General features: G+C 37.4%; 1 protein-coding gene across 4 annotated transcripts in view; it reads right to left on the bottom strand.

The window, feature by feature from the left end:
* The window catches only part of hip1 (huntingtin interacting protein 1), a 98,243-nt gene that overhangs the window by 27,276 nt on the left and 47,756 nt on the right, over nt 1-23,211 (bottom strand). For 2 of the 4 annotated variants that reach the window (XM_057838114.1, XM_057838115.1), the window contains 15 exons: nt 21,764-21,906; nt 21,559-21,615; nt 20,429-20,509; nt 19,238-19,314; nt 15,374-15,435; nt 12,148-12,288; nt 11,311-11,368; nt 11,127-11,202; nt 9,635-9,769; nt 7,785-7,882; nt 6,897-6,969; nt 6,590-6,773; nt 6,043-6,131; nt 5,853-5,969; nt 2,625-2,726 (listed from right to left, as the gene is read on the bottom strand). In XM_057838114.1, the coding sequence (XP_057694097.1) occupies nt 2,625-2,726; nt 5,853-5,969; nt 6,043-6,131; nt 6,590-6,773; nt 6,897-6,969; nt 7,785-7,882; nt 9,635-9,769; nt 11,127-11,202; nt 11,311-11,368; nt 12,148-12,288; nt 15,374-15,435; nt 19,238-19,314; nt 20,429-20,509; nt 21,559-21,615; nt 21,764-21,906 (1,493 nt within the window). Of the gene's footprint in view, nt 1-2,624; nt 2,727-5,852; nt 5,970-6,042; nt 6,132-6,589; nt 6,774-6,896; nt 6,970-7,784; nt 7,883-9,634; nt 9,770-11,126; nt 11,203-11,310; nt 11,369-12,147; nt 12,289-15,373; nt 15,436-17,927; nt 19,209-19,237; nt 19,315-20,428; nt 20,510-21,558; nt 21,616-21,763; nt 21,907-23,211 lie in introns of those variants that run through there. The other 2 variants (XM_057838117.1, XM_057838116.1) reach the window with 2 other exon arrangements.

The raw sequence follows: 23,211 nt of genomic DNA, 5'->3' as shown, positions 1-23,211 counted from the left end.
TCATGAAAACAAGCTGGATAGGGGCCCTCAAGGACCAACATTGGCTACCCCTGTTCTACATAAAGGACATCAGCCAAGTTCAGCCCCCCACATTTTTACCTGGCCAGATTTGATGTGGGAAAAATTTCATTTCATTTTGTTCTGAACATATGTTTATGTGGCGCTAGGCCTTGTTTCAGAAAATTTGCCTTCAATTTCATAAATTACCTTTAAATAGAATTGCTGATTTTTTTGTTTTTGTTTGTTTGTTTCGACTAAACTTTGTTCTGATGTGCTCATTTGGTGCAATGGGCTTATAGAAAATTGGCCTTTGATGTTGCAAAATACGTTTAAATAAACCTTAAATGAATAATTTTGAATTTTATTTTTCTAGCCGAGATAAAATATACTGTTTCACTTCAATAATCAATGGCACAATTTACCCCAATGCATTCTCTCCAAAGGCACAACTTACCCTGCACTGGGGGCAAGTTGTGCCAAAAGACCACTTTTTTTGAGAAAGCTATATTTCTTAAATACTATAGTTCAGATCCAAAATGATTGTTCCCAAAGATGCACCACATTCTGAAATATATGTTCATATTGCAATTGGATAGATTACTATCATGACCTCACTTTAAAGTCCATCCATCCATCCATTATCTTCCGCTTAGTCCGGGGTCGGGTCGCGGGGGCAGCAGCTTTAGCAGGGAAGCCCAGACTTCCCTCTCCCCAGCCACTTCAGCCAGGCATCCGAAACAGATGCCTGAGCCACCTCAACTGGCTCCTCTCAACGCGGAGGAGTAGCGGCTCGACACCAAGCCCCTCCCGGATGACCGAGCTTGTCACCCTATCTCTAAGGGAGAGCCCGGACACCCTGCGGAGGAAACTCATTTCGGCCACTTGTATCCGGGATCTTGTTCTTTCGGTCACGACCCACAGCTCGTGACCATAGGTGAGGGTAGGAACGTAGATCGACTGGTAAATCGAGAGCTTCGCCTTTTGGCTCAGCTCCTTCTTCACCACAACGGACCGGTGCAGAGTCCGCATCACTGCAGACGCTGCACCGATCCGCCTGTCAATCTCCCGCTCCCTCCTACCCTCACTCGTGAACAAGACCCCAAGATACTTGAACTCCTCCACTTGGGGCAGGATCTCATCCCCGACCCGGAGAGGGCATGCCACCCTTTTCCGGCTGAGGACCATGGTCTCGGATTTGGAGGTGCTGATCTTCATCCCAACCGCTTCACACTCGGCTGCGAACCGCCCCAGTGAGAGTTGGAGGTCATGGCTTGATGAAGCCAACAGCACCACATCATCAGCAAAAAGCAGAGATGCAATGCTGAGGCCACCAAACCGGAAACCCTCAACGCTTCGGCTGCGCCTAGAAATTCTGTCCATAAAAATTATGAACAGAATCGGTGATAAAGGGCAGCCTTGGCGGAGTCCAATCCTCACTGGGAACGAATTCGACTTACTGCCGGCAATGCGGACCCCCCACTGTATACATACACGCATACCCCCCACCCCCACCCAGACACACACAAATACATAGAAAAGGTCTGCTCCAGAATAAATTAAGTACCGAAAAACAACAATAAGATGGTAAGCCAGACAATATGAGGTTGTTGTATTAAATGAAGGGACTTGCAATGGTGAACCAATTCCTTTTTATAGTTTGTGGCTGAACTGGGACAGTCTCCAAGCAGCTTTGAGTCCAATATCATAGAAAAAGTGGGATGTTGCGGTTTGTGCAACTTGACAAAACAGACTATGACAACAGAGTGAACTTGCATCAGATCCTGTATGCTTGGAAGCTTGCGTCTGTCTTCGGGGAATTGTGAAGATAGTTTGGAACTTGTTGAAATAAGCTCATTAAAAATGCCAGAGACTTTGAGCATTAGCAAATGGTTCAATATTGCAAAGTTGAGGGTGGAAGGGAAATATTAAGTGTCCTACGAGGACAACTTAATGAGAGCTGTGACAGGAGTTACACAAGCAATAAGATGTGGACTCTGGCTCGCAGTAAAGATTAGCAAAATGGGGGAAATTAATGAGCATTGGCAGCAGGAATAAAATACAGTGTGGAAGGCCAGGAGATTGATGCCGAGGGGCTGTGAAACTACAAACCTCTGGAACAGAATGAGTTCAAATTATGGTTAATCAAAACATGTTCTTAAATTTTGGACACACAAGTCTCATAGAAATGAGTTTGGATGGATGACAATGGGTGCGGTAACCCAGATAGCTCTTTTTCAGTCTAAGTGACAATGGGTGCGGTAACCCAGATAGCTCTTTTTCAGTCTAAGTGCTCCTTGCCACTGCAAACTAAAATACTGTACATACTGTTAAATTATGACTTCAGCTCACCCTGTCAATCAGAACAAAGCATTATTATTTTTGTGAAGGGTTCATTATTGATAGAAGCCTTCTATTTCAGCTCTTCGGATAGTGCCGAAAAACAGTGGGACCAGAAAGTAAATTTCATATCTTTTCAACCAATTTTGCTCTACCAAGGAAATATGTGAGAATGTAAAGGCATTATTAAAAACACAAATGCTTTGGGTCAACATATTACCTTAAAAGATTCCAACAAAGGATGAAAATAAAAGACGAGTGTTCGTATTTTAAACATGATAATCGACCTGTTGTGAGGAAGCCATGGTGGTTTTGAGGGAATCCAGCTCTGCCATATTGGATACAAGCTCCCTCTGCAACTCTTCAACTCGTTCCCGTTGCGCTCGTTCCTAGATTGACAAAATGTCACATGTCTTAAACAATGTAATTTACATAACAAAAAAACAAGAAACATAGATCCTCAATGATAACACTGGGGAACACAAATTTAAATGTTTTAGGTCAGAGAGCTGTTTTAAAGTTATTTTTGGGTGCAGAATCCAAAACTGATCTCAGTTTTTCTCTATCACTTCAAGATTTTGAATGACAGCATCAGTTTTCTAAAAAATATGAAAAACACTGTACTTTACATATGCATTGACATACAACGAAATATCAAAGAAGGCTATACCACTATTATCATTGTTTTTACAAAGTATATGTCCAGTTGAGTGCATATAGTAACAGCATAGTATGTAGTTAAGCTGCGTAGAAAAACAAACAAAAACCAAACGTCATAGAGACGTACTGAGAAAATGTCCAGCGACCGTCAAGACGTCAACCACGTTTCCAACATTGACTTCAACATTTTATCAGGCAGTGTTGTTTTTGTCAACGATGACGATGACCAGCTAAAAACGTGTCTTGGGAGACTAAAACATAACGAGATAGATGCCAAGACGAGAACGAGATGAAAATTTGTCATTGTTTCCGTCATAAGTTCACAATGTGTGACATTGTCTTACCGTATGTGTAGTTAGTACGAATCTTAGCAGTGTTTAGTCGTGTCACTCATGTGACAAGCTGCGCCCCCCCACCGGCTGGTGAGTAAGCTTGTGCGCACTCCAGACTCCTTTTGTGAAACGCAAGAGTCAGGTGCTGCTTGGTAAATTTTGTTTTCTTATCTTGGCTAGATATGCCATGTTGCTTTAGCCTTTAAAGGTTTATGTTGAGTAATCATCACACGCTACCTAACTTTTAGTGTTATCATAGCATTAGCATTTAGCATGGTGAGTGTCATCGTGAACTCTTGGAAAACTTTTTACATACAGTTTGTGGCGTCCAGGTGAGTTTAATTAATTGAAAATAATGTGCTGTTTTCCTGTTGAGTATGGATTATCATCACGAAGATGGTGATGTCCTTGTAGACTCTACAATTGTTTGTTCGTCTGTCAGTGTTCATTGAAATTGTAAATGGTAAAATGGAGAGCACTTAAATAGCGCATTTAACTACATGGTTACGATGCCCAAAGCGCTTCACATTAGATCACATTTACCCTTTCATGTACACATTCACACACCAATGGTGCTGCTACCATGCAAGGCAATGCCAACCCATTGGGGGGAAAATTAAGGTTCAGTGCCTTGCCCAAGGTCACTTCGACAGTTGGCAGTCGTAGCCAGGAATCGAACCGCTGACTTTTCGGTCCCAGGACAACTTGAGCTACCATCTGTGCCACAGCCGGCTGTTGGAAACCTTTTATTTATTTATTGATTGATTAATGAACTGAAGTTTATGGACCAAAACATGTTGAGTAATTGTCGACAACTACTGGGCGAAATATGTCTGAGTTTTCGCTGACTAAAACTAGACGGCGATTAACACATTTTGAAATGACTAAAATATGACTAAGACTAATATCGTATTTTTCGGACTATATGTCGCACCTGAGTATAAGTTGCACCAGTCAAAAAATGTGCAATGAAAAGGAAAAAAACATAAAAGTCGCACCGGAGTATAAGTCGTATTTTTGGGGATAAATTTAAAGAACCCAACACCAAGAACAGACATCTTAAAAGGCAATTTTTAAAATAAAAGAGAACAACAGGCTGAATAGGTGTACGGTATGCTATCATTACATGACGCTAGAAGTTAGATCGGGCCTAAAAAATCCAGCCCGACCCGACCGGCCCGCGGGTATTAAAGCATGGCGCGGCCTGTGCCCGATCAATTAACTTGATTTGCTTGCCCAAGACCGAAAAACCTGAAATTTTAGGTTTTATTTGTAGGCACAAGCCCAACAACATAAACAACAACAACAAATTTATGTTCTATTTGTGAGGACTCAGGAGAAGGAGAAATGCGGGGATGCAATGCGCGGTTGCGTTTTGTGTGATCACGTTTGTGACGATGAGGTGCATATATATGCATAATGATAACAAATTAAAGCTTGTCTTTTGTAATGAATTCTCACAGTTAAACAAGACTAAGATGGATAATCAATAAACATTTATATCTTTTATATTTGCGTGTCTGTTGTAACAGGCGGATAATGGATTTGACATTTATTTTAATCTCCTCGAGTTGGCAGAAAAAAAAACACAAGTTTTCTCAATGTTTAAATAGTCTACATATTTTTATGATCATTATAAATGCATTTACATAACGAAATAACGCTGGAAAGGTTTGTTAAATATATTTCTCGTAATAGACCAAAGCGCCACATTCGTTTACATTCAGCGAAGCAGACACAGGTTTCCGTATAGCACCTTCAACAATCACTTTGAATCCTTTCCATATTCCACTCATACCGCAGTTGTCTGATTTTCAATTCCCCTGTCTTTAGTTTGTTTTTCACTCCTATAGATGTTCCATATTGAAAAGGAAATACCAGGATGCTCGCGGAGGACGCCGCAGTGCGCTGGGAGGGGAAGATTGAAAAGAGAGCCACTGTGTTCACGTGCGCAGGCATGCACAGCTCCTTCTCTGAATTATCCAAATTATTTATTTTATTTAACATCCACACATCGTTTTAGTATAAATATATGAATATATATTTATTTTAAAAAGGTTAGAGAAGTCTGCCTGACCCGACTGTAAATAATCACACATAAGTAGCTCCAGAGTATAAGACGCACCCTCTGCCAAACTATGAAAAAAAAACCTGCGACTTATAGTCCGAAAAATACGGTAACTATTTTCGTCCAAAAGACTAAGATAAAAATTAAAAGGGCTGCCCAAAAACAACACTTATCAGGTTTTGAACCCTGAGCTAATAGAAAGGGCATTGATTAAGTGTCTAACTCAAGACAATCAAGTGTTCAAGCTGCAAAGTGCAACAGAACATAGGCTGAACTAGGGCTTCTTATGTGGACCTTATTCGATGATATTTTCATAAGTATCTGCTGGCCAATAAAAACTGGGCAGAGTGCCGCAGCTGGCCCATGGGCTGTAGTATGGTCACGCCATAAGATACACAATATGACACACAATGATATTAGAAAGAAACAAAAGCCAAGCAGACTTTGAGGCCCACCTGTTTGTCTGCAAAATCCTGGGCGGCTTTCACCTTGTCCTGCATCTCTTTTCTCATGGCATCAACTTCATCCTGTGCTGCCCGAGCCACCGTCATCTGCCGGGTCACCTCTGCATTCTGCACTCATAAACAAACATACATTTAGTGGGACATTTTTTAAAAAAAAATATGAACTAAAGTGTTTCCTCACCTTTCTCAGCAATTCAGCATGACCTTGTACTAACTCGCTGTACTTCTCCTTTAACTTGGTATAGCGCTGCTCATTGGCCTGAGCTTTTTCTGCGAAATCACCAAATACCATTTTAATATGCAACTTTCCAATATAGCCATGACCTACTATTTGATCATTATTTTGAATAATGTGTAAAAAAAAAAACAAGTTATTATGCATGCATTGAAGATGTACAACAGCCACCACCCTAGTGCCTTTATCATGCAACCCCATATTGTGAATTAGTGTAGAAATTTGCACATCTTCTTTAGGTAGTCATTTTCATAAAGCTCAATGGAACACTATAAATCAATTATTGCCATTTGAAATGACCTTAGTTTTTGATCATGTCAATGATCGGCATTTTATCTATTTATACTGGGTATTTTATTTCTGACATATTTTTGTGAATTCACACCACAGTGGTGTGTGTAGCCTCATGTCAACAGTTTGCTTCATTCAACAATTTCCTCCACACAATCAGGTTGATAAAATAACCCTGTGATACATGAAATCGAGGGCTTACTCTCTATCTCTGTTAGACTCCGCTGCTCTTTCTCCGTGTCCTCTCTGACCCTTCTCAGGTCATCAAGCTCAGCCTTCAAGAACTCACTCTCCCCTGCTGCCTGTAGCCTCAGGTGGCTTTGCTCTGCCAGCTCTGCCTCCAGTTCATTGACACGGCCCCTTAAGGCCTGACATAATCGTCCACTCTGGTGGAAGGACAGAGGGAAAAATAGAAATTCGATTCACTTGATCAAGGAGATTTTGAGCAATTTCATGTATGACGCATATGGAACAAATTTTGGATTACTGAGGATTGATTCCCTGTTTACCTCAAGTCGAAATGATTCCAACTCGTCCTTGAGAGCTTGAACTTCCCTTGTCAGCTGTTCAATCAGTCGGTCTCTAATCCGTAGAAAAAGTCAGCATGTGTATATCAAAAGCTCCAGCCATGTTTCTTTTTAAAATAGTCTTTTGCATTGACAAAGCATTTATAATCAATTAAATGAAGATACAAAAGACCTCGGTGTTAGGATTGAGATTTGAGATGTACAGTATGTATAGAGTGCTTATCATATACAAATGCCACAATCTCAAGAATTCCATTCAGGTCACAGTCGTGCAGTCAAAATCTAAAGAATGTATCAACACAGAAAAAAAATGTTTGCACCTCAATGCTACATGTTATCTTCTCGAATTAACATGGATTTTAGATGCATATACAATGCTTAATTTCATTACACACTGCCACCATCTAATATGGACTTTTTGTGTTCAGTGGGGACATTTTTTAATGGAATTCACCTTTCTAAACCCATACTTGAAATGTGTAACGGGTTTTCTGTCCAATCAATAGTGAATTTAGCCACAAAAATACTTCATTAATAATCTAAAAATGCGACGCTGTTTTATTATTTTTTTTGTTCTATGTAAAAAAAAAAAAAAGTACTTTCTAAAATTCAGGAACAATTATTATTTGGAATTGCAAATAACATTTTAGTTAAAGAGTCTTCATACAAGTGTAGTCCTCCAGACCACTGGAAATTAAAAATGATAACTTATGGCAGCTGTTGTGTAAGCCTGACATATGGAGGTGGTCTAATTCTTCAAAAACTATATGGATCCATGGTACTTAACTAAAATACTTAATAGTTTATTTTTGCAACAGATTGCATACTACGTATTGAAGACGTACTGTACACAAGGTATTGACAACATACTTATCGTCCTTGCGCATCCCATTCTGATTATTGAAGTTGAACGGGTCAATTGCCGCAGAGGTGCCAAACAGGTCATCGAATTTGGTCTCCACTGGAGCCTGAGCAGTCAAAACCACAAGATTGAAAAGACAATGCTCCATAATACTTGATTTATAAATATTAGTGCTGCAACGATTAATCGATTAACTCGAGTATTCGATTAGAAAAAAAGATTTGAATTAAATTTTGCTGCTTCGAGTGTTCGTTTAATTAAAGTGGCGCTGTAATGGTTTGTTATTGAAAGTGTTTGCATTTAGTTTAATTGATTTGGGTGGATACACTGACCTCTAGTCTGCCTCATTTTACATGGCCAGATCCAGCTGCTCCAACATAAACTAGGTTTTTCTTTGAGCTAATGTTTTTTATTGCATTCATAATTTAGTTTAAAAGTATATTTAGCTAATTTTTGTGGGAATATGTGTCTGAACCATTTGTTATGAACATTGTAAAAAAATAAAAAATAAAATAAAAAAGTATTTTATAGCATTTTAGCTAGTGGACTTTTGCTATGTATATTTTTTTCTAGTCACTTCTGAGAGGCAATTGTTGGCTGTTGGTTCAATATTAGTTTAAATGTCTTGTTTTCTCATGTATATTAATGATTGCTCCATATCTAAAAAAAAAATTTTTTTTTAAAAATTCAGTCGAATACTCGATTACTAAAATATTCGATAGCTGCAGCCCTAAAAAATATTATTAAAAACATTTCAAGCCTGGATGTTTGACTCTTTTAGATTGGTGTACAATAGTGTAATATGAATAAAATTCTGTTAATTTGATAATCAATTTTGATATTAAACATTTACATACAGTATATTGCAGATGTAGTTTTAGGTTCCCATCCAAAATAACATTCAATGCTGTGAGTTGAACCTCAGTATATATCCATAGCTATCACAGTAGCTAGCATAGCATAGTAATAAACTAAGGCTGCAACAATTAATCGATTAAATTAATAAATGAGTTGCCAACGAATTTGATAATTGATTTTTTGCTGGCAGCTATGAGCAGCTCCGTTTGGGTTCTTGTGTTTAATTTGGGGCTGCGCACACCCGCCAGTGATTAGAGCACGAAAGAGAGAGAGTTCCCTGCTACACTCAGGTTTAGTTGCTGAGTCAATAATATTTACGCGAGAGATTGTCTTGAGTTGTGTGTGTTGCCTTCGTCAGAGGTGAGTAAATGAAGCTAATGGTATTTTTTTTTAATTCTTTGTTGATAAGACTTTACTACTTAGCACGGAGCGCTAAGCTAGTAAGGGATTCAGTGTCTTAAGTGTCCATTTGTATTGTGTTTTGGAGAAGCATATTAGCACTTTGAGTTATTGTTAGATTGTAAAGTTGTCTCATTTCTTTCTACAAAGAAACCACACACATAAACCCATTACATTGTCAGACAAGAGTTTGCTTTGAAATTGGATTTTGATTGTATTTATGAACAACTGTTTGATTAAGAAAAACTGATTAATTACTGTCTGCCTTTTCCTCATTCATTTTTTGTTTTTATTTAGTTTGTTTAAAGAAAATAAATGAGTCACTGACACTATATCAGCGCTTTGCCCAGAGGACTTTTTGTCTGATTTGTGTACTGAGAAATTCTTTTTATGTTTTATACTGAGAACCTTTATTAAAATTAAAACTTAAAACAGTCCTGTTGTAGACTACAGTTAAATCAGGAAGCTGTAATAAAATATTTTTGAAGGAAATAGTCATCCATTTAGTCTTCCTAGTTACTTACAACATGCCTAAAAAAAACTTGAAAAAAAGTTACATTTATCCGATTAATCTTTTCATTAACTATCGTCTCCCTTTTACCGGTAGGTCTGTGTCCACCAAGTCATCAGTTTCCACCATATGTTCAGATTCTGGGGAAGACGACTCAGCTGGGATCACGACCACTGGGCTGATGTGCTCTGACAAGGCAGATGCACGCAGGAAGTTTGGAGGATTCTGCAAAGAAACATTTGATCCATGAAGGTATTTAAAATGTTCTTTCTGAGAGCCAAGAAAAAGACAAAGCCAATTGCACATTCCCCATGGCTGAAGGAGGACTGTTTAATATGGATATTTTTCAACTTCCTATTTTCCATGGCCATTTGGTTCCTTCAGCACACAGGATCTACGGCACTTTTTAAAAACATGCTTAAAAATTCAAACTGTAAAGGGAATTTTTGCTCTAAAATGATTTATGTCCTTTGTTACCTGAAACTGCCAGCAATTTAGACGGATGTGTTTAATCAACTTTTAGACAGACCTTTTAATTTATGAAATAGTCTGCGTTGGAACATAGACTTCATAATAATATTGACGATTTCCTCAGACACGCCTTCAAGAAGGGGGGCGTCCCACACGCCGCTTCAGTCGGTCGCAGTTATTCTCAAACACATGCAGCGATCCAATTTAGGTTGAAAAAGGACGAAAGCTGTACTACATATTTGTTCGCGGATAAGGCGGCGCCACAGTGGCTTAAAGACTAGCAGCACATTTTACATATTGTATTTACGTAAAATAAACGCTAACTGCCCGGTTATTTTGCTTTTAACCAAGAATCAAGACTGTTTTACGTCCATATCTATTTCTATTCAGGGATTTAAGCATTTATTCACAAAAGGTTTCGATGTAAAAAGCTCTTTGTGGTGATAGGGCGGCGCCACAGTTACTTAAAGACTAACAGCACATTCGACATATTTACGTACACTAAATGCTAACGGCCCCCCCCTTTTTTTTTTTTTTGCTTTTAACCAAGAATCGAGACTGCTTTACGTCCATATCTATGAAAAATTCAGGGATGCGAGCATTTATTCACAAGAATTTTCAATGTAAAAAGCTCTTTGTCTGTGTTTCCAATCGGTCAGCTTTGACGGAGCAAGGCCCCATATTAATTGGCCCCGCGCCCAATGTCCGGTCAATATGTTATGAAGTCTATGGTTGGAAATAGACCCATTAGCACATAATAAATCTTAATATGTCCTCTTAACTATTTTGAACAATTACTGTATATGTATAAAACCTGAACACTATGAAAATATGAAAAAATTAAAATAAACTCAGTCTCAACTCAAGTCTTTTTCTGGCTCAGCATGACTGTGCCCCCTTGAAAAATGCAAGGTCCATGCAGGCATCCTTGGATAAATTTTGACATTTTGGTGCTAAATAACTTGGACGGAACCCTGTCCTCAACTTCAACATTCATGTTTAGGATAACATACAAGTGAATATTTCACTGGACTGTAATTTGTAATTGCCATTTTCTCTATGTTTTCTTTAGTCTGCAAAGGTTTTTGTGGAGATTTGAGTCAACCATCACCTCGGGCAACTGTGGGATCTGAATCAACCTCTTGAAGTACTGCAAGTTACTGGAGCGATAAAATAGACTCTTCAACCTGCAATAAGATTCAAACAAAGAGCAAAAGAAATGTCGTTTGAACAGGGTAACCACAGCTCAGATGTATGCCAGCAGTGACATAGTGACCGACAGGTTTTGGGTATACTTTTTAAACTGTTCCTGGAAGCGATCTCTGTGGCCTTGCAGAGTGTCTGCTGGAAGGCCTGCGCACAAAAATCAGTTAACACAAACGTTCAAATTACCATTGAGATTACTTTCAATTTGTCAGATTAAAATACTTTTTCAATAAATTGAGAGGATTTAAAAGCGCTGACACAAGGGAATGTATTGCACATTTTGCAAGAACTTTTAAATTATAAGCATTCCCCCTTACCCCCAAATAATTGCAGGACAACGATTCATAAATTTATAGTAGTTTTAAAGTTTCAAATATTTTAATGGCATGTTTTTAGCTCATCGCTGAGAGACAATTGGATTTTTATTTTCTCATTTGTCCAAATCCTGCACAATCGCAGGCACTTCCACACCTGTGCATTAACCTGCCCTGCTGGCTCCTTCAGCAAATTTACATACACTGTTCCAAAATCAAAATCAAATCAAATCAAATTTATTTATATAGCCCTTTACAAAACCCGAAAGGTCCCCAAAGTGCTTTACAACAAAGACAAACATGGCACATAGTAAATAAAAGGCAGGAAAGTATTATACAATGACATTAGGAAGAAAAGAAAAGAAAAAAGAAACGAAACAACGCATCACGATTAGTCAGTTCCACAACAATTTATTATCTTCCGAATAATGAATACTTGTTTTACAGTGACTTTAAATACTTTAAGTCAATCATTTCATCTAAATTACAGCAAATTCTTTACTGATTTCCATTTGCAGTGAGTGTTATATGCATAGGTAACTACATGATTGGATGAATGGATGAATATACCAATTTTAAATTGATTGAGCAGTAGAAGTGTGGTTTACTCACATGAGTGTAGCTTAAATAGCAGCTTGACTGTGTAGTCGTACAGATGGCTGCAGTCCAAGATGACTTGGATGAGCGGCGCCAGACGACACTGGCCTGCAGCAGTTACTGACACTGACCGAGACATATCCAGCGAGCTAAATACTGGAGAAGTGTGACACAAAACAACACAAAAAATGCGGTTGATAAGAACTCATTTCAATATTGTCTCCATTGAATATTACTTATTTATATTCCATCAACATCTCTCACTTTTACAGTTAACTTTTACTGTAACTGTAAAACGTGCTTCTTTTAATATGTGTTTCTCATCTAGATTTGAAAGCCTGAAAATAACAGACAACAGAATAACAGACTGTTGATCCCCAGTCTCAAATTCATCTTTTTATTCATTCGTTCATCTTCTGTACCACTTACTCTCACGAGGGTCGCAGTAGAAATAAGGATTATTTTGGAACCAGGAAGTCATAACGAAAGCTTGCCTCCAGACAAAAATACACCTCTCTGCAGGTACTCCTCTGTAGTGGGATTGTCAACTGAGTCAATATTTTATTTTTGTATAATTGCAAAATAGCGAAGCTTGGTGTCAAATCAAATCAAATCAAATTTATTTATATAGCCCTTTACAAAACCCGAAAGGTCCCCAAAGTGCTTTACAACAAAGACAAACATGGCACATAGTAAATAAAAGGCAGGAAAGTATTATACAATGACATTAGGAAGAAAAGAAAAGAAAAAAGAAACGAAACAACGCATCACGATTAGTCAGACAGCAAACAAAACAATAAAACAGATAAAATCCGAAAACATTAAAAACCCTAAAGAAATAAAACCAGGCTAAACTAATCTTGGGGAAAGGCGAGTCATTGAAGAACGATTGTAGTTCGCATCTCTGTAATGTGTCAAAGTCACCGAGCTTCACAAGTCCACGAGCTTCCAGCCGAGACACCCATTCCATAGTCGTCCAATCAGAGCAAAGAGTTTAAATTTTAATATTGAACATCCAAACTGGATCCAGTCAGCTGCATATTAATAAGAATTTAACTTTTGAAGAAACCTAAGAGGACCAACTCAATAGCGTGACAGATGAATCTCAAGGCACTTAAACTAAACTACTAAAATTGTCGTACGAACCTGATAAAATGGCATTCAGTTATTGAAAACAAACACACAAACAAACACATTAAAAAATCCAGAGTGCCACTTTAATTCACATTACTAGTACAAAACAAGCACAGAGACTTTTTTGCTGCATAAAATAAGGTTCAATACAGCATACCATTTTTTTCAAGGAGGTACTAGGTTTGTAGGGTTTGACTAACCCACTCATGCCTCCTTAAAAAGGGGAGAAAAAGAAAGTCTAAGAGAGGCAGCAGCAATTGCAACTCTAACTGGATTGTTTGCCTTGGCCCAACATTCGTTATTTTTAAAATATTTAAGGGGTCTATTTTTGTTCTATCAAATGACAAGAATGCGTACCATCAACAATGAATGGGAAAGAAGTCCATCTACAAAGCATCAATTATTAGTAAGTATGTCCCAATCGCATATTTTTTGCACCAGATTCCGAATCATCTGATTTAAACACATAATATATACCATATTTTTCGGACTATATGTTGCAGTTTTTTTTCATAGTTTGGCTGGGGGTGCAACTTATGTATGAAATTATTAAAACATTATTATATCATTTCACGTGTTATTTTGGTGTTTTGGAGTGACACTGATGGTTTGGTAAACTTGTTAGCATGTTCTTTATGCTATAGTTATCTGAATAACTCTTAATAGCTATGTTACGTTAACAAACCGGCCACGTTTGCATTTCGTTGTTCATGCATCATGTAACATTATCATACTGTACACTTATTCAGCATGTTGTTCTCTATTGTGTTTTTATTTTAAATTGCCTTTCAAGATGACATATCTGTTCTTTGTGTTGGATATTATAAAGTAAATTTCCCCCAAAAATGCGACTTATACTGCGGTGCAACTTATAGATATTTTTTTCCTCTTTTTTGCGCATTTTTGGGCTGGTGCGACTTATACTCAGGTGCGACTTATAGTCCGAAAAAAAATATGTCCATGTAAATCGGAGTTAACCGAAGAAGTGCCCCTAAATATCCCCTATATCTCAAAATATCTATCCAAAAACATGCATTATCCGTCATTGTACTGTCCTCGCCAAGACGTTGGAGCTAAGTCCTAGCTAGACAACGAGCTAAACTGTAATCTTTCCCCTCTCGCTCTCACTCGGCTGCGTGACCTCTTCGTGGTAGCAAATGTGCTCTTCTTCGTGTGCGTAAATCCGTTCTTCATGTGTACATGCGCTCTTACTCGCGTGCGGAAGTACTATCAACCATACGCTTCCTGTGCCAAAACATCAAACACACATTTCGCCAAAGGACAAAACAGTAATGTTAATAAAAGTAAAATTAAGATACTGTGATACTGTGCAGTGTTGTTAATCTTTCTTTAAAAAAGTAATTAGTTACAAATTACTTGTCCCCAAAAGTAAGAGTTAGTAATTCAGTAACATTAGGAGTAAGAGTAATTTGTTACTCAGCAAAGTAGCTGGCGTTACTTTTCATGTTCTACACGTTATTACATTATGCTTTCAATAACAACTGATTTTTTCATTAAAAAAAAAAAAAAACACCTTGGTCACACTCTTTAAAAAAATCACCCATCTAAAAGTGTAACAGTATGCAAACTAACTTTCAAATGCTGTGAGGAAAAAAAGCCAGTTTGTTTTTCACTAATAATACCAGTTATCTAGTCTTTGTAGTGTATTCTATTGAATACAAGTTACAAAGGATTTGGAAATAATTGTAGCCTAATTTTAAGTTTTATACCACATCACAACTTCATTAGAGTTGGGGTTTTTACTATTCACAGAATGAAGACTGAAAGCCAAGATTAAAAGATAAAAAGAGAATGTAATTTCCTTGGACTGGAGCACAGCAGCTTTTGTAGCATTTCCTCTCAGCTCCTGCCTATTTTTAGCCATGTCCATATTGTATGAGACACATTCACCTATGATGACTCACCGCGACAACAACTGTCTGCAACCACTCAATAAAATGCATCACTTGTGTGATGGTAAAAGTGTCTATTTTTATACACCATTAAAACTATATCACTTAGTTGTCCTGTTCGCCCGTGTATGAACTTTGTGCCCTAGTGAATGTGTATTCACAGCTGATTGCCTGTCAGTCCAAAAAGAGCTTACCGCCAAGGAAGAGGTTGAGTTCACACTCCAGGTAATCAAACATCTCCACTGTTAACTGAAAGCTGGGGGCAGACACATATAGAAACACATTTTCAGAAAATCTAGTTTCTATTTTAACAGAAATGCATACTAACTATGTATTTGTTTGAAACACACCCTTTCATTTCGTCAATTCCAAACAACCCAAGAGTCTGCACCCGCGGCCATGGTAATTAGTCATTTGATCTTTGACATTTTTCTAACTGCATCAAATCATCATGAATTAAGTCAAAGGGCAATTAATGTTCCACGATGTTCCGGTCACAAAATGAAACCAACCTTTATCCTAAGCTTCCAAGTTCATAACATAGTTCGTGTTTTCTGTCGCTATGTTTTGCAAGTTGCGTAACCCAGATCAATAATGACAATAAGAACAACATATCGCCTTTTCAGGTATTCCAAAGTGTTGTTTTAGGCGTTTTTTTTTTTTTTTTGCTTTTGTTTTTTTTAAATATTGTTTTTAGTTCAGTTTGAAGTTTTAGTATGAATAAATAAAAATGATCTTACTTTCAGGACTACACATCACACTTTTTCATAGCTTGGCTGGGCCTGAAACTTATACTACAGTTATACCTCGCTACTTAGCGCTTCAAACTTCGCGCCCTCAGTCCATCACAGATTTTTTTTTTTTCAATTAAAAAAAAAAAAAAAAAAAAAAAAAACTGTCATTAACCGATCGCATAGTCTCACGCTTGCTCCCTCCCGCTCCCTGCTCTTTCTTCGTCAGAGAGTGAACTGGAGTTGCTCATTAAAGTAAACGATGATTGACAGACAGTTAGGCTTTGTTCTTGCCAGAGACTCGCCCTTCAAAGAGCCGCATGCGTCAGTCATCGTTATTTTGTTAAACAGTTGCTGTGGCAACTTATTTTGTTTAAGTGAGCAGCTGGAGCGGATTTCAGTGAACACTCAATGAAGCATTTAATAAAGACAAGCATTTTTTTTTTTTTTTTTTTTTTTACTTTTTTTTTTTTTTCAAATGGATTGGGCGTCAGCTTTTTTTCTCGTTTAAAAATAATTCTCTGGGCGTCTGCTTTTTTTCTTGTTTAAAAATAATTCTGTGGGACTAGGCATTTACCGGTATGAGATTTTGATGGTACGATAATCCTGGGCAAAAATATCGCGGTTTCACGGTATTGCAATTATAGCTCCAAAATGTGTTATTTTGAGATGTATGAGTTTAAAAAAAAAAAAAAAAAAAAAAAACGGGATTTTTTTTTTTTTTTTTTTTCTTTCAGAACATATTTGCAAATTGGAACATGAATATAATGTAAAATAAATAAACACAAATATTTTAAATTAAAATAAATACAACTTATAGACTACCCGCAGCCTCAGCTCAGGTTGCTCAAGATTAGAGCAAGAACAAAAATAATTGCTATAAAAAAGTAAAAACACCTCTAAATAAAATTGAAAAATATTTACTGTCCGACTTTTTTTTTTTTTTTTTTTTGAGGGGGCAAAAAGCTCAAGTGAAGTTTTGCCATTTTCAGCCACTGTGTCAACTCTAGTCTACATGTCATGCCTTTGTGTTAAAAAGACAAAGAATTCATAAGTTAATAAGTAAAAAATGCATAAGTTAGTTAAAATGTAAATATTATTGTGTAAAGGTTTCATCTAAAAAACATTGGGAGTGAGACCTCTTCTTGTCCAGCGAACGTGCATTTGTGCTTAGGGCAAGATGCTCTGTCGCAATTAGCGATCTTTGACGCTATCATTTTTTTCCCCCTAACTCCCTTCATTCGAGCTTGTTTCTCAGTGGCCGTGAGATTTATAACCTAGACGAAATTGCTCTCGCAGCTAAGACTAGGCTAACATTCGTCTTTGTAAGTTTTTGGTTTGTATTTTGAATTTGAAAGGAAAATGTGTGTTTTTGGCGAACTTTTTAATGGCGTTCATGGATATGACTTCCTCACATTCTGTTTTGTTTGTGCTAATGAAGCTACTCACACGTGTAAAAATACTATTGTACTTTTTAAATGTATTCATCTTATATATGTCAGTTACCATGATTTGAGACCTCCGTAAATTCAAGAAAAGTACATCCTATGTTTGGAGTGTTTCTTTTTTGGCTCGCTGGCTGTCTAAGCAGGATCGCGTCACTACACACAGCAACTACCGGAGAAGGACGGGTGAGCGCGGCCGCTCCAAGACAGTTCGGGCTGTATTTTTGAGACATGTAAAATAGTGAATACCGTACTATGGTATGACGGAAAATTTTAGTGGTTTTGAAACCGTGACGTTTTCATACCACGGTAAACCTTGAAACCGGTAACTGGCACATGCCTAAGTGGGGCAGCAACATGTTTAAAACTTATCATAATTCTTGCATTTAAAGTGCTTAAAAAACATTTATCAATATATACATATATATATACATACATAAAATTTTATTTTAACTATACTCTGGGGAGAAAGGTAAAAAAAAAAAAGTTTTATATACATCTCTTTCCAATGATAGATCTGAATAAATACATTGAACAAAAAAAATATATAATAAATAATATTTTTCCCCTACATTGACAGCTGCAAGAAGAAACCAGGCCCTCAACCTCCAGTATTGGTGGAGCTGTTCAGAAATGATAGTGAAGATGAACACTTACGGATTTGGTAGACAACAAGTTATGTTATGTTGTTAAGGCTTCACCTCTCTGAATCTTCGGGATCTGATTGTTTTTTGCTACTAATTTTCTCGTCATTTTACAATGATGTTATCGTCTTTGCAATTTGGAACCATTTCCGTAGAATTTTGCTTACATTTTGGGACTCTTACACAGGGGGAGAGCGATGACATAACACGCTCGCCAAGGACCTAACCTACTCAGTGAGCACGAGATCGACTGTATATTTAGTAGCTACCAAGCTATATAGATACAACACTCTCGCTGAAGCTAGTAAGGCCTTTTCATGGCCGCTGCACTCCCCAAAAACTTAGACAAGTTGTGGCTTTATTGTGCAACAATTAAAAAAAAAAATTGACAAGTTGTGGCTTTATTGTGCAACAATTAAAAAAAAAAAAAAAAAAAAAAAAACATCCTTGTGTCAGACGAGAGTAGTCGGCTTGCCTATTTCCTGGATGCGGCTACGTCACCACGACAGGGGATCTGTTGTATTCCACGTTACTATAAGACCCATTCGCACTGGGCTGCCACTACCAGCTAGAGTGAAAAGGCCTTTTCACACTGGCACTACATTACTTGTTAACGCAGTGTGCATTTAACAATCAAAAATTGATGGTATGTGTGATGAAGGCTAGCTGTACACTAGCATCTAAAAAGCTATCTAGCTCAATATATCGACAGCAATATCAATCTATACATCCATTTTTTCATCCCTGCAATGGAATGAATATTTCATTCTGTGAATGATCAAATGCTTTGCATCCTGAATGGATTACAAATAAAGACTATTCAACTTGCTCTCATTCATTAAATGCATAATATGTTAATAGACAGCTGTTGTTCTCCATTTTATTGTTATTACTGTCATGTATATTGTTTGCTCTTGGTCTTTGATAAAATAAAATTCTCCCACAAAAGTTGACATTGATTCATAGTGCATTTTTTAGCTGGTGTGACTTATGCTCGGGTGCAACTTATAGTAAAAATAAATAAATACGGTACTTGATACACTTGCATGACAATCACCTACAATATGATAGAATAGAACACGAAGAGTATTGTAGTTTTATAATGGTAAATAGTTATCAACTATTAACTTATTAATTACACTTGCATCACATTTGAACACATCAAACCCCAAATAGTCGTCTGACTTCTATCTTTGAAGGTCCAATGTGTAAGTTGGGTGGCAGCTTGCCTTACTTACAAGTTGTTGACGTCATTCTCTCCTGCCTCTTCGAGTTGTCTGTTTGACATCTGCAGGTTGCCAGGGAACCGAGGGTTCTGAAAGAGATGATCACACAAGAAAGGAGGAAGCTCAAATGATGTGTCACACCACAATCTATCTGCGACACAGGCGTCTGCATTAATGTCACTATGAAATGTGCAATATCCAACAACCTGCTGAAAATTTGCTTAACATTGATTTGGCACTCTCGTCATTGGTTTCTAATGATTTATAGTAGAGCCATCCAATAATATCGGGTAGCCGATAATATCGGCTGATATAAGCATTTAAAAATGATATTGGATAATATCGACATCGTTTTTTTGCGTTGTGTAGTATATTGGCGATGTGTATATTTTGTTTTGTTTGCAATTGTGGTAAAATTGTTTCATCGCTTGAAGGCTGTACATCCAGTTGCTATTCAAATTAACATGTATACTTTGTTTTATTTGTGACGTTATTTCTAACATAGAACAATGTTTTGTTTTTAGTTTTACAAACAAGTATCAGCTCTCTTGTAAAGAGAAAGATGACCACAGTAAAACCAATTCAACTTTAATTCAGCGTCTGACTTCTCTTTAGAGCCTGATTTGTTCGTTATCAGTCGATTTCTGTATTCACACACACATTGAGGACAGAATAAGTGCTGTATTGGCACTTTGCACTTGCACTTGATCCAAAAAACTGATGTTTGCACTATTTTGAGTTTAACAATAAATATAGTGGTACAACATAGGCACTTTTCCATAACTGTTGAAGTTGTTCTCTTATTTTTCACAGAATGTTTATTTGGAAAACCTTCAAGTTAAAAAGTCATTATCGGATAACTCTAGCGATAGAGAGTAGCTTTTAACTAATACATGCCTTCGTAGGTCAGCAAACTCAACACCTGCTTGACATGTCACATACAATAATATCACAATGTATTATAAATTTTGTTTACCTAATGACGTCATTCTAAGCGCAACAAATTATATCCATCCTCCCACCCATGTAGAGCTGTATTTAGAAAATTAGAGCAATTCACATCATAATTATAAAATAACAGTCTCCCACTCGCTTGAGTTGTACCATTTATAGAAGCTTTTATTTTTAACTCCTTGGGACACCATTAACATCACATACGGGATATTCTGTTCTACTATATTCGGTCTTGCTAGGCCAACTCACTTTGATGTGAAACTCCATTTTGGTGATGAGCAGTTTGAGGTAGATGCTGCAGAGCTTCCCGTAGCCTTCACTTAGGTGACCCTGTAGGCACAAGAGGCTGTATCACTAAGGGAACAAAATATTTGGATAAATGGCTAGGATGAGAACAGTATTGAATCTTCTTGGAAGGCTTGCAAGGCTGCTTAAAGAGTACAAGAAATTTCAAGATAACTCAATAGCTACAGGTGACGTTTAATTCGAAATAAAGGGGTTCAGTTAACTTTGTATCTGGTTACGTTGAAAATATCTTCCCTCCAAGAATGGGGACAGAGTTGAAATACGGTGCACCACAACTACACTCCTCATTCCTTCCCGAGGCAGAAGAGGGGAGGCTCTATATCGTTCCTGAATAATGCAACACTTTTTGCTGTAGAAAGAACATCAGTACCATGAAAGACGAAGTGAGACAAAAGTACTTCCCTATTTACAAAACAAAGCTCATATTTTATTGCTAGGATGGCAATCAGTTGGCTCAATTACGAATTGTACACCTTTCTCTGGCTTAAATTGAAATTGAACTCAAAATGAGTAATCGCAGAGGGGGGAAAAAGTCAAATCTTCCTCTTTAAATTTCACTAACTGGTGGGGAAAAAAATCCCCAAACAAAATATAAAACTTAATTCCCTGCCCATTCCCATTAAAAAAAAAGTTTTGGGTAAATATATAAAGTGGGTAACGAGTTGTGCTGATCGCACATACAATAACTCGACAGCAATGTGTGCACTCTAATAAGCCACAGGATGAGTCTGCATGTGTAATGCGAGTGTTTACACAGTCCGGCAAATCTATCACTTTGCAACCAACAGTACTGCAGATGCTACTTGGTTGCTTAGATGTTTGGAGTCGTGAATTATCACCCTGTAAACACGGTTTCTACCTGATCACACTCCATGAAGTGTTAGTATCCCAAAGTAGGACATGTTTCTAAGTATATTTTGATATCAGACTTCAGATTCCACTCTTAACAAAGCAAACAATACTTTTACACTACAACACTGCCTATTCTGTGATCATGTTTTAATATTCATTTCACAAGGCTACTAATAGCAGCTTGCTGTGATAGGAACAGGCAATTGTGTGTGCTTCCTTACCCACATCCTGCTCATATCCGTCAAATCAGCCTTATTCCTCATAGAGTCCTTTATCACCTGAAACGTTGGCATCAGCCACATAGGAAATTAGAAAAAGGTCAGAATTTACAAAATAAAAGTGATTGTATGTGATTGCGAGTAAAATTACATTGAAATTCATAGTCGAAAAAATGCAGTCACAGAGTGTAATGCTGGCTATACATACATTTGGATGACCATCTCTTAGTAGTTTGTGGAAGACGTGGCAGAACTTCCAGCAAAGGACTGCATTGCTGGAGAGAGGAAGCCGATTGACTGCTGCCCAGAAAGTATGCGCACCTTTCTCATGATGAGTGCCCAAGATGCAGGGTGACACAGTCAAGGAGCAACAGCTTGAAGTGCAGGATAATTCCTCTCTCTATTAGGGGTGTCCCGATCGCATATTTCTGCACCCGAGTCTGAATCACCTGATTTTCTTTTTTTTTTTTAAATTAGGAAAAAAAAAAAAGATCCAAACATGTTACAGTTACTGTTTACAGTAATTCTGTTTTTTCTGGGAGTGTTGCGGAGCATAAATACTCTCGCTAATCCCTACTCTCGCTATAGATATCTGTAGATCTTTATATCCCACACTATAAAGTATGTAATACATGACATTACAGCTTTACTGTGCATTAAATACATATTACCGTATTGGCCCGAATATAAGACGGCCCTGATTATAAGATGACCCCCTCTTTTTCAAGACTCAAGTTTAAAAAAACACTTTTTGAACACCAAATTCATTTTTATACAGAAAATAATTACAGGACATCTGAAACAAATGATTATAACAATATATTTGAGAGAAAAAGCATGTTATTTTGCCTCATTCAAATCTTAATATCTGAACATTTAAATATGTAAACCAAAGTGCAATCACATTCGTAAATGAATGGCTTCTGGTTTTTGAAACGTAAATAAACCAATCTATTGATAAAACAACAAAATTGCAATAACTGCATTAAACTATCAAAGTGAGGTCTAACTGTAACTGTAGTCCTGAAACAAATCTGAATAAGGAAAAACATTGCAATAAAATAATGCAAACTGGTTAAACTTGAGAGTAGCTGAGATCTGTCATGACAGAACATTACTCAAGTTCAGCATTCGCTTCAATGTTATCTGGCGCCATCTAGCGTCGTGAATGGGTATAATGTCTAGACCCCGAATATAAGAGGACTCCCACTTTTTCAGTCTTATTTGCAATGCAAAATGCAATGCAAAAAACACCGTCTTATATTCGGGCCAATACGGTAACTATACCGTTTTCTTTACATACACAAAATTAAACTTTTGGCAAACTGGAACCATTTAGCACATATCAATTGAGAATATTTTAGGTCATTGCCTTCTTCTTTCCGTCTCAGATCCCTTGTACACTGTAATAGTTAGTCATAGCTGTAATGCAGCTATAATGTTGTTGTGGAAACAACATGCGATTTAAAAAACACAAAAGAACCCACTGAAAAGAATCCGCCAAATGTAATTTTGTCCCTTTGTCCACCCATAAAGGTTTTGCCATTTTACTAAGTTGAATCAGAGGCAGTTTTGTTTTACTCCAAATGAGATACAGAACAGTGCCCACTGCCCACTGTCCGGCCTCGTGGTTTGTATCCCTTGGGGTCAAGGGCG

Source organism: Corythoichthys intestinalis, chromosome 6 (genome assembly GCF_030265065.1).
Source record: "Corythoichthys intestinalis isolate RoL2023-P3 chromosome 6, ASM3026506v1, whole genome shotgun sequence".
Taxonomy (NCBI): domain Eukaryota; kingdom Metazoa; phylum Chordata; class Actinopteri; order Syngnathiformes; family Syngnathidae; genus Corythoichthys; species Corythoichthys intestinalis.
The sequence above is the reverse complement of the archived record's forward strand: the minus strand, read 5'-3'. Positions and strand labels throughout refer to the sequence as shown.